The sequence below is a fragment of the Oryzias latipes genome, chromosome 8 (genome assembly GCF_002234675.1).
Source record: "Oryzias latipes chromosome 8, ASM223467v1".
Classification (NCBI taxonomy): Eukaryota; Metazoa; Chordata; class Actinopteri; order Beloniformes; family Adrianichthyidae; genus Oryzias; species Oryzias latipes.
The window spans coordinates 1,976,607-1,992,510 of NC_019866.2; the positions used below are offsets into that span (position 1 = coordinate 1,976,607).

Below are 15,904 nucleotides of genomic sequence, written 5' to 3' on the forward strand. Positions count from 1 at the left end.
TTTAAAAAAAAAACAATTTAAATACATTTTTATGGTAAAACTTGTTCTGACGCAATGCATTGTGGTCTATATTCGCCGATCTAGTGACCATCGATGCCCACTGGTATTCCGCAGACTTCTGGGAAATTTCTAGGGCTCTGGATTTTGGAATTTAGGCCCAATATTCAAAATGTTTAAAAAAAAGAAATTCTGTATCCCGCCTCCACTCCTGATTGGCCAGAGCGGTCACCATGGAAACGTTACCTTAGACCCACTCGGACCAATCGCTGCTTACGGATTCAGACGTGGTGGCCTCCGTCCGTACAAAACCAGAGGCGATCAATCGGGTGATGAATCGCCCACACGGTGGTGGAGGAGCGGAAGCAGCAGAGAGGTCACCTGAGGTCACCTGGCGGCAAAAACCAGTCTCATAGTGGGGGGGGGGGCAGATTGACTGGAGGTTTGCTCTGCCCACCTCAACAACGTTCCAGTATTAACAGCGATGGGGCAGAAAAAACCCCACAAACCTAAATCTTTGCATATTTGAGCTGTAATAACATGAAAACCAAAGGTTCAGGTGTTTGAAGCTTTGGGAGTGCTCCCCCTGGTGGTCTTTGGCAGAACTGCAGGGTTAAATGTGGAGACGGAAGGCGGCGGTCGGGTGTAGGCGTTCCCGACTGAAGCGGATTCTCCTCAGACATGTGAAGACACGCTAACGTCAGACCAGCCGTGGAATGTTCTGTCCTCATGGTGCCATATCAAGTTCAGAGGCTTTTTACCCTCTGGTTCTGGTTCTTCTGGATGTTTCTGTCCGTTCAGGCTCCTCCCCCTGAACCCTGGAGGATTTATCTCTGTTTACAGTTGACCTGGAAAAAAAAGGGGGGGGGGGGGGGGGATAAACATTTCATTTAGTTCAGAAACATTTTCTCCTCGATTTGCTCCTGGGTGTTTTTGTTTTTTTGCTGAGTCATCGTTCAGCTGCTAACGTTTTTTTTTTTTACGTTGTGTGTTTCAGGTTCATGAACAGGCGGGCCCCCGCCAACTGCCGCTACCAGCCCACGTGCTACGAACACGCCGCCAACTTCTACACTCATGCTGTGAGAGGCCCCTCCCTTTTAGCCACTTTGACCACCTTTTGTTTTGACCGTGGTAAAGGCGTGACTCCGCCCATCTCTTGGTGTCATGGCAACAGCACGCTACAGATTTCTAGGGTTCTGCTGAAACCCAGGAGCGTCTGAAGATGTCAGAAGCGTGCTCTGACATGCGCCTCCTTCTGTCCCGCAGCTCGTCATCGTGCCGGCGTTCATCGGCATGACGCTGCTGCACCGCCTGTCCGACACCAGCTGGGAGAGGATCACGGCCTGGGTGTACGGCCTGGGCCTGTGCGCCCTCTTCCTCGTCTCCACCGTGTTCCACATCGTCACCTGGAAGAAGAGCCACATGAGGTCAGGAGCCGCTCCAGCACCCCACCCCACCCCCCGCGGAGGTGGCGTGCTGGAGCTGACGCGTCCGTTTGTGCCGCAGGTCCGTTGAGCAGTGCTTCCACATGTGCGACCGGGTGGTCATCTACTTCTTCATCGCCGCCTCTTACAGCCCGTGGTAAGTGCCCGAGGAGGCGGGGCCTAAATGTTTCCTGGCGGGGGGGTGACCTTCTGTTCTCGTTCAGGTTGAACCTGCGGGAGCTGGGCCCGCTGGCGGCCCACATGCGCTGGTTCGTGTGGCTCATGGCGGCCGCCGGAACCATCTACGTCTTCAACTATCATGAGAAGTGAGTCGGCATCAGAGTGTGGGTTTACCTTGAGGACCGTCGGTGAGCGTGTCTGTCTGCAGGTACAAACTGGTGGAGCTGGCGTTTTATCTGACCATGGGATTCTTCCCCGCTTCAGTCATCGCCTCCATGGTAAGAGACTTTCTGCTTCCCTCTGCTGCCCTCTGGTGGCGACATTTGGTAGTGCAGCAACATGTCGCCACGCTCGATTTCTGCCTGAAATTTCCCTCTTATCCTTAGATAAGTAACATTTTTGTGTTCACGAGGAGATCTGACAGGTTTTCTGTGGTTTTCCTGTCAGAGCAACACGGACGGCGTGCAGGAGCTGGCGTGTGGCGGCCTCATCTACTGCCTCGGCGTCTTCTTCTTCAAGAGCGACGGCGTCATCCCCTTTGCCCACGCCATCTGGCACGTCTTTGTGGCGTTGGCTGCTGCCGTGCACTACTACGCCATCTGGAAATACCTTTACATGGCCCCCAGCGCGGAGTCCCTCCTCAACTTGTGACCCCCACCCCCCACCGATCTTGCTAATTCGACCACCACCAGAGCTGCATTTCTGATGTTTACCAAGACCTGACTGATGTTTACCGCTTTGTATCTGGGGGGGTTGTACAAGGCCTTGAGGGTGGGGGCACATCTTCTAAAAATGGCACATGACCTGACAGTCTTTTCTATCGAAGCGAGCCACATTCCAGGATCGGAATCAAACCTGAGCCGATCACGTTTTGATGTTTCTAAGATGCCAAAGGTGTCTAAAAAACTGCCAAAGCGAAGCAGCTTCAGACAAAAATCAGAATTTTATCCCTGAAATGACCAAAAATAATCCAAGAAATCGAGAAGAGATTTCTCCTCTAAACCTCTTTTCCAGTAAATCAGCTCCTGCGTTTGGCTCCCTCTGGTGGACAACCTGAGTATTACAGACTACGTTGAATGTGAGCCGTGTTGTGTAGCGTCTGTCCATGAATCCCTGCGTATTTGTACGATTCCTCTGTTTTGTATGTTTGTAAATCTGCATGATCTGTGCAGGGACGTTCCCGCTCACCGTCTGCTGCTCTGGCTCTTCATGGTGCTGCACAAACACGAATGTTCAACCACTGTTCTGAAAACCACGTTTGTAATATGAAAATAAAGTGACCTGGATCCAGATCAGAACCTGCTTCTGGTTTTCAACTCTAAACATCCCTGGAGCTTAAACCTTTGTTCACCTTGAACCAATTTTCTGTATTAAATTGACAATATTCAGGGGAACGCTTCTTTGGTGAGCGTCACACGCCAACGCCGCTCAAAATCTACAACTCCCAAAACCAACATTTTCCCACAGATGCTGGAGTTAGGAGGTGATGGATCAAAGCGTTTGAACCTGCAGAAAGTGATCTTTTGGAAAATTCAAGATGGCTGCCCCTGAGGTCAAAGGTCAATGAAACTTAACCTGCTGGCGTATTGCCATCCCATAATAACTTCCTTTGGATATCCCTGACATGCGTGTTTTGGTTCAGGATTTTAAGAAATCTCGTTTTTTGAGCCCCACCATTGATTTTTTTTCTACCGCTGATTTGGGAGGGGCAGAATTCATTTTCACCAGGAAAATTTGGATTGTTTTTTTAGGGGGGGGGGGGGGGTCAGATATTCTGTGAAAACTGGTCCTTCAGTCTAGATTCTGCAGCCGATTCCTGGACGCCCTGAGCTGAGTTTAGTTTCTATGAGCTCATAGAAACGGTTCTGAACGGAAAGATTCTTCTCACCATCTGGAAGTTCTCCAGAACATCTGCAGACCCCATAGAAGATCCGGATTCAGATTAGGGGCGGGGCTTCAGAACCAGACTTCCTGCTTCACTTCAGGACGTTGCTACAGATGAGCTGAAAGGAAGAGCTTCGACGTAACCGTCCCGATAAACGTAAACGTGGAGAAATGAGCGGAGACGCCACAGAAAATAAACAGGGTTTTATTGGACACTACAAATGACAGAGAGGCTGAACAGCACGAGTACATGTAGAGCATCCACGCCGTGACAGACGCCACCTTCACGCTGCCTAACAGTCTGCTGGTGTTGCCATGAATACAATGGTTAGGAGTCCGAAATCAGAGGTCAGGGGTCGACAGAAGGTCGAATCCGCTCAGGAGCCCTTAGGCCCCGTGACTCTGGACTGCTGATGGGGGTGGGGGCTTGGGGGGGGCGTGTCTTCAAGGCACTGGAACAGACTCTTTTCTTTCCAGGTGAGGTAGCGATGTCACACGACGGCGACGTACATTTGGGACACACGTGGAATATCATTGGCTTTTTCCTATACGGCTGAAGGAAGAGGGAGCCGGTCCGACCCGAGGGAGGGGCCACTCAAACTGACAGTCCTGCCTTCGCCGACCAGAGGGGGTCTGGAGGTGGTTAGAGGAACTTAAAAGTGTCAGATGTCGGCGCGCACACCTGTAACTGGACCGTTCTGCTGTCCTAAACTGGAATGTATGAGTGCTGGGGGGCTGGGGTTAAAGGTCAGGAGCTCTAGAAAGTGAAGAACTTGAAGTCCAGAGAGGACGCATTTAACCGCACTCGTCCGTCTGATCGGAGGAAACGACAAAAGCAGACACGCGTCTAGACGTTTTCATTCACAATGGTCGCCACCCCGAAAAGGAAATCTCCATAGCAACCATTACGTTTTTTTCATATTTCAGGCAGATTAATATGCGTGTCAATTTTCATGCCTCCACGGCAAAGTTACATATAGCAACCAACACCGTTACCGTGGTAACAGGAAAATGAATGGAGTTTTTATGGCTGATTCAACAAAGTGACACTTTCAGGAGATTTTTAAAAAAATAGTTTGTTTAAAAGAATCTATTCATTAGACCCCAAAAGATGTTTTTTGCGGAATAAAATTGATTATTTTGCCCAAATAAAGTCGGAAATTATTGATAATAATCAGAGAACAAACTTGTGAAGACATCAAGTGAAAAGTTAAGTCATGACCTTTGACCCCTCTGGACTTCCATACCACACACATCAGGTCCAGACCCAGAAGAAGATTGTTCTCCTTCTGGACCCACAAATCAGAACACGCTCCCCCTCCCCCTGCAGCCGCAGACTCCGCCCTCCGTCATCGTACGTCAAACAAAAAAAATGACCAGAACCGCTTCGCCATTTTTAAATTAAAATAGTCTCTTCTGGGCCTCAATATCTGATTTCAAGAGGAGTGTTTCAACAAAAAAGGTCGTCTGCTTTAATGCCCACAAAGTCTGGGGTGAAATCTCGGCAAAATATCAAAATTCCAGCGTATTTTGAGTCACTCTTTAATAATTCTCTGGATTTTTATGCCTTTAAAATACATATTTCTGTAATATGTAGGAAAAATACTGTACAAAAATCAACAATTTGTAGAATAGGATTATATAAATATCTCTTTTGTAACCAATATAGAATCTTTTGGTTAACCACAGTATTGGACAACACCATCCAATAATCCCCCCCCCTCCCCCCATCTTTACATTCAATCAGCCATCTTGAAAATGAAGGCGAACACGAAGAAGAGACGACAGGCGTGTGTCCTGAAGCGGTTAGTCATGCTAACTTCAACAGAGGATCATGCGGAAACCTGAAGATAAAGGAGCTAAAAACAACAACAAGGAGCTTCAATACTAACAATCATATCAACAGAATATGTATATATTTATACTTTTATATAAAAACAACAATCTTCCATCTGAGAAATAATCGGGAGATAAATATGAGGAACCGTGAAGAGCGTGGCGACGACTCAATGGATTGTGGGACACGCATTAGTGCAGCTTAGTTTACGGGGGAGGGGGGGGGGGGGGGGGGGGGCACGAGTTATTGCTTAATGTCAAAGAAAATAAACAAAACATTAAAAAGGCATTTGGATGCCCGGATTGCACAAAAGGATGAAAAACATAAGTGCTGCTGGGAAATCAAACATGACCAGCTATGGGGGGAGGGGTCACATGTAAAGTTGGTGTGAACGTGAAGCCTGTTTCTCAAAGGGGCGGGGCCTCAGGTGGGTTGGCTCATGACTCCTCACCAACGTGTAAATATATATATTCATCTCTAAACCAGGAAATGAGGAACTAAAGCTTATGGTGGTGGGGGGGGGGGCAGTAGTCCTTCAAACTGACGCGGGGGCTTGTGGGTAACGGTGGGTATCGAACAGGGGTGGGTGGGGCTCACAGGGGCCCGTGCCGGGCCTCGTATTTGGCCAGAATGTTCTTGCAGCGGCCCAGCTCCTTCCTCAAGTCCGCCACCTCCATGCGCAGAGCGGCGTTCTCCTTCTCCAGGAAGCCCGCCCTGATGGCGATCTGGTTCTCCTTCAGCCGCCGGGCGTCCCGAGAGCGCTTCGCCGCCACGTTGTTCTTTCTGCGCCGGGCCCAGTACTTGTCGTCCTGCAGATTGGGGAGGGGGGGTATACGAGTCAGATTTGGCCCCGACACATTGGAATAATTGCATCCGCAATCCAAAATGGTGGCCACTGTTTGGCAACAGTGCCATAGCAACCTTAGGATTTTTTTCCCGTCTGGGGGTGTAGAACATGTACACCGGGTTTCGTGGCTCCACGTTAAACTAAATTTAAATATTGTCATAGCAACGATGAAACCGAAACGCTTGTTGGGTCAGTTTAGGAGAGTCCTTCACGTTTCATTTGAGTTTAAATGTAAGAACGGAACGGGGCGCCGTTCATTTTATGGATGACTTTTCAGAGCGAATGTGATCAAAGGAAGATATGAAGGAAATAAAAAAAATGTTAATTTTTGCCAGAAAAAAGATTCTCCTGTCCAGTATTTTCAGTGAAACGTGTAAAAATATGCTTTTGTGTGAAAACGGTTGGGCGAGAGGGTGAGTTGTCTGCACCGGCGCCCCCCAGTGGCGGGGGCGGGCAAATGCCGGGCTCACCTTCATGTCGTCAGGAATGAAGACCTTGCGGGCTTTTTTGATCATGGGCTGTGGCTTCAGCTCCTCGGCGGAGAATTTGCGCTTCCTGGGATCGAACATCTCCTGGCCCGGCACGCTGGACAGAGCCAGGTCGGCCGGGTCGGGGTCGTAGGTCATGGGCACCTGGATGGACTCGGGGTCGATTGGGCTGGGGGTGTCCCTGGAGGAGGGCAGAGCTAAAGATGGATGAGAAAACCAGAGTAAAATGTCTGATAAATATCTTTGATAAAAATTTTTTTTTAAAATGACTCCGCCCATCAGTGATTTATGCTCCGCCCCCTGGCGTTTCAAAAGCTCAGAGGGAAATCTATGTTCTGCCATAAAACAGTCGCCAAACGGGACGCCGCCGTTTGACCTCCATGTATTCTGACAGGCGTGCGCCTTCAGCACTTTAACCACGAACTACGGTTACCCCGGCAACAAGCGTTCCTGCTTCCCACACCCACAAAGAGCACTAGTGACCGCTCAACAATAAAATCCGTTCTGATAAAAATCGGATGGACCAAAGGCACAATAAAAAGACAAAACTCACGCAAAAGAAAAATCATTTTAAAGACGCATGATTCTAAAAAAAAGTTTTAGATTTATTTAGCATCTGAAAAGTTTTAATCACAAATAAATAATCGCTAATTTCATTTCTTTTGATGTGAGAAATTGTTCCAAACTAAAAAACAAAAATTGTCAAACTTGATCAACTTTTTATAAAAAAATAAAAAATCACCAAAAGGTAATCAGCAAATATATGAGATAAAAGTTTTTGGCTGTCTCTAAACAAAATCAATGTAAACAATGCATACATTAATCTTATTGTGCTATTAAAACAAAACTGATCCATAAAGTTTTTCTTTTCAACTTAAACCAATTTTACATTTTTAAGGCAAAAACTATTGTTTCCTTTAGTTTTTAATATAAATATATTGAATTTAAAATGGTTTTAATTTGACAAATACATATATTTATTGAATTCTGTATTTTGGTTGTGACATAGAAAATATAGATTCACATTGGAGGAATTTAAAAACTGTGCAGTTGTTCTGATGACGATGATTCTGATTGGGTTTTATTTTTGCAGAGGTTCTGCACAGGTTTGACCCCCACAGGTAATCCTCCACACAAACAGGCCGGCGTGTTCCGCCGCCGCCACCGCCGCAGACACCAAGCTGCTTACCGACTGAACCAGCAGCCTCAAAATAGCCCCCCCCCCCCTTGCAGCTAATGAGCAAAGATAAGAGCGGTCGGGTCAGTGACCAGCAGGCCGTTTACATCGCCTGGATAACCCCGCCCCCCTGCCAGCCGGAGAGAGCGGGATCAATCCTCGCTTCTGCTTTCATCTGTAGCGTGAACGTGCGCGCGCACGGGCGTGTCACGCTCTCAGATGAGGGGGAGATAGGAGCCCCCCCTCACAGCTGTTCGCTCTTGTGCTTTTCAGAGTCCCGGCTGCTCCTCTGATGATCAGCTGGGCGGTGCTGATCTGCAGAACCGCTTCTTCTGGACTCATGAGGTCAGCTGACGGGGAGGAAAACAAACATCTGCAGGAGCGACCGGATGCAGACTCTCTGCCCCTTCATGGGCCTCACGAGTCCAGAGGACGTTTGGTTCCAGCAGGAAACTGGCGACTAAAACTGGTGGAGATAAGCGTGAAAGAGGTTTTGGGTCACGGAGGTCGTTTCCTCGGTGCTGACGGGTGTCTGTGCTCCACCTTTAGCTTGTGGGTGGAGTTTGTTGCCGGGCCACCTTTGGTTAAATTAAAAAATAAATACACGCCATGGGACACCCGCCCCCCTTTAGCGGCTGTGGGTGAAATGGTGATCGCTCAGGTGGCTGCGGCGCGGTGGCGGCGAGGGAGGCCAGACTGGCAGAGCGGGAACAATAGCGAGCGCATGTGACAGCAGCACGCCCGGGTCCATGTGACCTCGACGGGGAACAGCCTGTGCTCTGCTCTAAGGCCTGCCGGAGCCCAGGCCGGCGAGGGAGGGGGAGCAAGAGGGAAGGTGGGGGAGGGGGCTGAAAGTGAGATCGAGTGGGGGGGGGCCTTCGGCGCCGTGTTAAGCTCGGTGCTGCACACGGCAGCCGCGTGTGTTGGTCACATGGACCTGCAGGAAAACCCGACCGCCTTCACGTGAGAAACCGATGCGGAGACGGGCCGCGCACGTGCACGGATGCTGGGAAAAGCAGCATGCGCGCACGTGCACGGATGCTGGGAAAAGCAGCATGCAGCTCCTCTGACCCATCCGCTCTGGTTTGTATCCCACTATCCACAGCTGATGCACGTCTGCGCCGGCGGCGGCGGCAGGTTTGCGTGACTGCAGCTGCTCAGCGTTTTGTTAGTAAAATCATAAAAACAAACATTTTGGTCGAGAACGACGGGAATCGGGCGTCTGCCGGACAAGAAGACGCTGGCGGTGCAGCTCCTCCGTGCTGAGGGCGCGTTTGTGCGGACGCCAGCGTCTACCAGGAAAGCGCCATCACATAGAAACCAGCTTCCTGTAACCAATCCACAGGTGCTTCTGCAAATTCTAACGGCTCATTTTTCTGAGAAACGACTGTTTTCCATGATGTAAACGTTCCTGCCTGTGTGGCTCTGAAACACTGCGCAGAAATTATTTACCCGCCCGTTTACGGATTTTATCCGCTTCTGACCGACACAACAGGTCCCACCACAGAGGTCAGAGGTCATGGGACCATCAGGGTTTTGAATTCAACACCTCTAACCTGTTGCTGTGACCGCATCAAACTGAGTCGTTCCCGTTTTTGTGCGTTTGCTGTCGAGAAACATGTTGGAAATCCTCAGGAATGAAATGTATTAAAAAAAACTTCACATCCACAGAGACCGCCAGGGTCACCCGTCTTCCTGAAGGTCAGATCCGTCGACATACGTTGTGTTTGTAAGTAAGACGCCATCTTGGCGATACCTCCTGATGCTTTTTAAAGACCCACTCTGATAAAAAAAATTATTTCTAGGTTGTTTTTTTAACATCTTGCAGCATTTTTCTGATGATGGAGGACATATATAAATAAAATTAAGATTAAAATTGTATTTATTTATACAAATCGTTGTGGAGCAGACCAAAAGAAAAATGCTGTTTTACAAAGACCATATTTGTGACGTAGAAAATACACTGGGCGGAGCCGCAGGGTCAATGCTCCGCCCCTTTCTGATGCATCCACCTGCAGACAAACAGATGTTTTGTTTTTCTGAGCTGGAATCTGGATCTAAACTGGACGGATGGACACATCTGATGCTGCTGTCATTTTGGTTGCTTCGCTAATGTTAGGTTGGGGGTGTGAGGGCCTGTAAGCTAGAGGGAGAGTTTGTAAACAAAGAGCTCTCAGCAACAGGGAGGGGAAGCGGGGATGGACTTACTCTACAACACAACTACTGCATCTGATCAGAAGATGATCAGAGTGGGACTTTAAAGCTTTTGATTTTGATATGAAAGACATTTTTTAGGAATATTTTTTTAATTTGGCACTTCACTAAACCTCCTGGTGTTTCAGACTAAGTCATGGGGAGGAAGCGGCCGTGCGGCACATCAGCTGGAAACCAGCAGGAACCAAAAAAGTCCAAACCCCTTCACGGCTGGAGATTCAGCCCAGAGCACGACAGGCTCAGGTCGCAGTAGAAAGCATCAACACACAGGTCTATCTGCCCCTCTGGGGTAAATCTGACTCAGCAGCACGAGTCGGTTTCCATGGGTAGCTGCAGCTTTCACAGGTGACTGTTGTGGCAGGAGGCAGCGCCGCTGAGCCTCCATCTGCCTATCAGCTCCATCGGATGTGCTGCCAGACTCAGAGCGGGGGGTGGGGTGGGGGGTGGGTGTTTGTTTACATGCATCTAGCGTTCATGACTCCAAGGACAACAACCGCCACAATTCACGTTTATCAGTGAGCAGCACGGACGGGCTGAAAGGTCACCGGGAGGCGGCGGTTTCTGCCAGCAGACTCTAAACCAGTTTACAACCGCGGCTCAAAGGTCTCAGGTGTAAAACTGTACCCAGTCACTGAGACTGACAGCAGGAGCCTGCATTCGTGGAGCGCAGCAGCCCCCCCTCCCCCCCCCAGCACCTCTGTGTGCTGCAGGTGTGCTTGGGTCAGACTCCGCCGCATGTGCATCCTACCTGCTGTGCTGGGGCTGCGCAGACAGGTCTGCGGCGCCATGGCCGTGTGGACGGAGGTGGTGGCGCGGCTGCTGAGGTCCACCACGGAGGGCGTGGGCGGCGCGGGGGGCGGGGCCTGTTGCATGGAGGCCTGTGGCGTCTGCGGGGCCTGCTCACCCTGGGCCGTGTTCGCCGGGATGCCGTTTTCCTCCAGGAACTCCTCCAGGTCCATGTACTCCAGCTGGAAGTTGTCTCCATCGTAGGGGAGGGTCTTGTCCCACAGAGTCGGACCGAGGAAAGCCGACTGGGGGTGGTTGGCCGCGCTGCTCTCATCCTCGAGCTTCTTCTCCTTCTCCTTCTCCTTTCCAAACCCTGAAAACGAAAGCACAGTCAGTCCATTGTACCACGGCTGGGGCGGATCACGGGTCACTGTCGGAGCAGAAATAGAAACATGTCTGCGCCCAGACAATCAGGGAATTTTATGAAATTCTTTTTTTTATTTTTCGAACCTATATATATTTAAAGAGAATTTAAAATACCTGACTCACAATAATACTGTCATTTTTTTAAACAAAAATTGACATTTTAACAACAGCACAGTGAACATGAAAAAATTACATTCAGTACATCCCCCCCCCATGTTCATGGATATTTCAGAAAGTATTCATTTGTGTGGCCTGACCCTTTAACGCGCTCATTCATGCCCAGATAACGTCAGGACATAGACGGAGCCAGGACCGGCGCCCTCTACTGGACCGACGGCGCAAACGCCAATAAATCCCAATTAGAGGTTTAAAGGTTATAAACAGCACTTCGAAACTCAGACTAGAAAGACTGATAAAAGTCTGCGCAATGCCAACAAGGCAACACAAACAAGCACAAACAGCCAACTAAAATCCAGTCCAGACAAACATCTTTCTTTTCTGACCTCTAAACGATTTTCAGATTCTAGTTCTACGGGCTCACTTTCTTTGACAAAGATTGTTAAAATGCGAGAGGAGTAACTCGTGAAATAATATCTAATTGGCCAATGTCCTTCAAAGCGCCCCATCCGTCAAATCCACGAATATCTACAGTAGAGCGACAACCACCAGAGCTTTAAAAGCGCGTCAAGAAGAAGTTTCGGGCTTTCCCGCGTACCTTCGTCGTGATGGAAGGGCAGCTTGAGCGGATTTTCCAGCAGGGATTTCAGGACGCCGTGAGTCGGCGGCAAGAAAGTTGGGTTTATGGGAAGAGGTCTGGCCATTTTCTCCATCTGTCTTGAAGAGCGACTGGAGAAGCAAGCTCACAAAAACTCAATTTCCCCCCCAAGAGGTAACAAAAAAAAAAAAAAAGAAGTCGTTTAGCCGGCCGGTGGAGCGATCCGCGCAGGTGGGCAGGACGAAGCCCGGGCTCTGACGGACGACAGGAGGCTTCGCGCAGCAGCAGGACGACGAGCGGCTGGAGGTCTGTCGTCGAGGCTCTCTGGCAAATAGGTAGAGGAGGCGGAGGGAGCGCGCGCGGGGAGGGAGGGGGGCGCTGCACTCCTCAATACATGTGCGGTGACGTCAAAGCACTGGGAAGGCGGGATTTGTGGTGCGTTCAGGAGCAAAAGAGGAGCACTGGGAAAAATATGACGCGACTTTATGAACACCTGGGGTAATGTACTAAATTTACAACTTGCAACACAAAAGAGTTTTTTTTTCTTCAAGTTTCTGTGTTTTCAACATGTTCTTGCAGCTTTTTTTTCCATGATGAAGGACATATTTAAATAATTTAAAGGATCCGTGTCATGAAAAAAAAATCTCCATTTGGAGTTTTTAAGTGTATTTTAATGTTCATTCCTCACTATAAACAACCGGTAATATATGATCATATATATGGATATAGTTTACTCTGAAAGGCTTAAGAAAATCAGGAGAGAGAGAGACAGAGAGAGAGAGACAGAGACACAGACAGACAGACAGACAGACAGAGACTCTTTGACCTCTTGTAGGATCTTTCATGATGGAGGACATATATAAAATAATTAATCCTGCATTCCTGAGTATGTCTTTATTTAGATCACAATGAATCCGAGCAGATGAAAAAAATGGTGTTTGAAAAACCTCTCATTCTCTTTGGTCGGCTCATTCTGATGCATAGACAAAAGACTTGATCTGGATCTTCTCTAATTCAAATTCATGAAAACAACGCTCTGTTTCTCATTGTTTCCATTGATTTCTATACGTCATGTTTCTGTGTAGTTTTGTTGTAGTTTACTGTTGGTTTCTTCTTTTTGGGTGATTTGTACATAGCCAAACTCACCTGGAGGCAACGTTTACACGTGCGTACCTTTAACATGGGGACATGACGGGGTCCAGACTGGCTTTGTAACTTCAGTGCGATCATTCTACAGACGACTGTTGAAGCTTTGCTGCTTCCCCAGAAATGAACTCAAACGAAAAAGGTGACAATGGAAATAACCTTTTCTAACCTTTAACCTCATAGCCTTTATAAAAAAGAACAACAAAAAACGCACGCCAAAGACTCAAAGCATCTACTCGCACTAAATGAGACGACTGAACAAACCGAGCTGACCTCCACACATGACAGGCTGTGGAAAAAAACAAACATTCTCAAAACCCAGCAACGAGTACAGCAAAGACAAACATCACCAAAAAAACTACTTTGTTTTCTTATTCTACCAATTTACAAATACAAAGAGCCCTTACTTTTTCTAAACCTGATTGTTGTGCCATCTGATGTAATATTTACAGGAGAAATCTATCTGAAGAAAAATAAATCCTGCAGAGTATTACGGAGATTTGAGCCTTAAAACACGCCTTTTAAATGCACTTTGAGTTTTTTTTCCAGTCGCAAGCTAAAGAACTATAAGAACTATTCATTATCTATAACCCTTATGTTGATTCAACTTTTTCACTTTTGCGATGTAACAAAACAACACAACATCATAAGTTGTGAGCAGTTGTCTAAGGGGTCTCAAACTGCAAGAGTCAAATGAGATTTAATCAGAGATGAGTCTTGTTTACATAATATCGAATTTTTTCAGACCATAAGACGCATCAGATTTTAGGGTGCATCAAGCCAGGCTCCTGACTGGAGTACCTACAATTCTCCAAGAATCTATCGTACATTGCGGCTTCATAGTTTACCAAAGTCTTTACGAATGCATTTTCACAGTTTTCAGTGCAGTCTACCACAGAAAAACCTGGAGCGACGGAAGCAAGGGAAAGCGAGGCTAATGTTAGCGTGCCAATATTTAAAACATTTTATTCAATTCAATTTTAAAATAGCCCAATATTACAACAATAGTCGTCTCAATGGGCTTTATACCGGTAATTGTTTAGTCAAATCATAAGGATCATGAATTCAATAGGTAAATTCTAAACCGAACTAAACTAAACAGACAAACAGAACTGGGTATCCCTGCCCTTAGAGCCTCCTTCGCGGTAAGGAAAAACTCCTAAAAAAATTTGATTTTATGCTAAATAAATAATAATAATTATTTTAATAACATAAAAGGTCTAATAAAAAAAAAGTCTTCAATTGTTCTCTGTCTGCTAAATGGGTAAACAATTGGAGCATAGCATAAAGCACAGGAAAGGGAATTCTTTGTCAGGAATACTCTGGCGAAGGCAAGGCTACCAAGTGGAGCACTTTGTCCTTTTAGCCTCCCTGACACCATAAAACTCTGTAACGGTTAGGGACGACAAGCGTCACATATACGGTTTCTTTTGTCCGTAATTTCTGGGACAAACAAATTACTCGCCGAGACAAAACGGGTACATTATAGAAACCATATCTAAGCACAAAAGCATTTCTAAATTGGATAATAATCTATTTCATCATTGTAATCACTGAGTTTTCATCCTCATATTGCTATGCCACATTTGTACCAGTAGTTTTCTTTCTATACATCATGATAGATTGCCCACATAAAATGCACACAATAAAATTAAAAACCTCCCTTTTTCCTTAGTCTGGTTTCACACAGAAGTAGGCCATTGCAGCAAAGCAAACAACAGCGCCAGGACTCCAGTCTCTTTATGTGGCTTTATGACGCGTTTCATACAATAGGCTTGTAATTCATGTTTACCTACCAAGACACATCAATCACACAAGCTGTCACCTCTGGGATAAAGCTGTAGCCTGTTTCCCAATGCCTTCACGGCTCACTTGCAACTCTTCCATTTCAAACGGCAACAAGGTACCGACACGAATCTTTGTGTTTACATTCTTCAACTCCGCTCATTCGACGTCTTTTAACCCAAACAAAAATCTTTAGAAACTTATCATTGTGGGCATGTTCTTTTTTTGAGAACACCGTTAAAATCATGTTGGTAGAAAGTCTACAAACGTGGCAGCAGGGAGAACATGACTACGTAGACATGACACAGAAAAAAACTCTACTCTTTATATTTTATGGCACATGTCCTCAGAACAAAGAAGAGAGTCGTTGAAATCTCTATTTTTGAGTTCTTCTCAAATCATCGGCAAACCAGGAAAAGCAGCTCAGAAATGACAAAATCAATTTGGTTTCCTAAAAATACAACAGCAGCACAACATCATCTCCCAATCACAACTCCCTAAAGATGGCCTCAATGGAGCTGCCAACATGAAATTGTAATTAGATCTCAAAAACTGTGAGAATGACACCTTCTTTAGGGAAATGGTGGCTTTTGAACTTCTTCCTCATATTTGGGGATCTTATTTCTTTTGTTAGCCTTTCCCAAAAATATGAAGGTGTTAAAAGTTACGTTAACCACGGCATTTCTCCTAGAGCCATAGAAATATCAGCTTTCATCCAATTACTATACATTTACAACAAGCTACAGCTGAATATGTTATGTAATCACATAGAGGTTATGGGTGAAGCCTTAAAACACCTTTTTGTGGTTAATATGGCGTCAGTACCTTCACAGAGGCTGCCGTTTTGAACCATCCTTAATGGCTGAGATCAGAACAAGTACTTTAGCAGTAATATTTATAGAATAGGGAGAAGTTTTGATTATGTCTTTTTAAGAGAAAATCTTATTTGTACACAATAGTTAAGTGCTTTACTGATCCACCTTCAGTCCACACCCTTACTAACTAAGGAGATTTGAAGCTTAATGGGGAACAGGAACATGATGCACATATGAGAACCT

General features: G+C 46.8%; 2 protein-coding genes across 4 annotated transcripts in view; one reads left to right on the plus strand and one right to left on the minus strand.

Annotated features, from left to right (window-relative positions):
• Positions 1 to 2,924, plus strand: part of mmd (monocyte to macrophage differentiation associated) — an 11,081-nt gene extending 8,157 nt beyond the window's left edge. Inside the window, exons 2-7 of one of the 2 annotated variants that reach the window (XM_011477734.3) lie at positions 995 to 1,076; positions 1,264 to 1,424; positions 1,504 to 1,578; positions 1,646 to 1,747; positions 1,810 to 1,879; positions 2,049 to 2,924. In XM_011477734.3, coding sequence (XP_011476036.1) covers positions 995 to 1,076; positions 1,264 to 1,424; positions 1,504 to 1,578; positions 1,646 to 1,747; positions 1,810 to 1,879; positions 2,049 to 2,252 — 694 coding nt within the window. In that variant the 3' untranslated portion in view covers positions 2,253 to 2,924. The remainder of the gene's footprint in view (positions 1 to 994; positions 1,077 to 1,263; positions 1,425 to 1,503; positions 1,579 to 1,645; positions 1,748 to 1,809; positions 1,880 to 2,048) is intronic. The other variant, XM_004071110.4, reaches the window with a different exon arrangement.
• Positions 2,925 to 3,674: 750 nt separating this feature from the next.
• Positions 3,675 to 15,904, minus strand: part of hlf (HLF, PAR bZIP transcription factor) — a 58,597-nt gene continuing 46,367 nt past the window's right edge. The window contains exons 1-4 of one of the 2 annotated variants that reach the window (XM_023957278.1): positions 11,916 to 12,258; positions 10,797 to 11,147; positions 6,640 to 6,854; positions 3,675 to 6,131 (exon numbers count right to left, since the gene is read on the minus strand). In XM_023957278.1, the coding sequence (XP_023813046.1) occupies positions 5,916 to 6,131; positions 6,640 to 6,854; positions 10,797 to 11,147; positions 11,916 to 12,030 (897 nt within the window). In that variant the 5' untranslated portion in view covers positions 12,031 to 12,258 and the 3' untranslated portion in view covers positions 3,675 to 5,915. Of the gene's footprint in view, positions 6,132 to 6,639; positions 6,855 to 10,796; positions 11,148 to 11,915; positions 12,259 to 15,904 lie in introns of those variants that run through there. The other variant, XM_023957279.1, reaches the window with a different exon arrangement.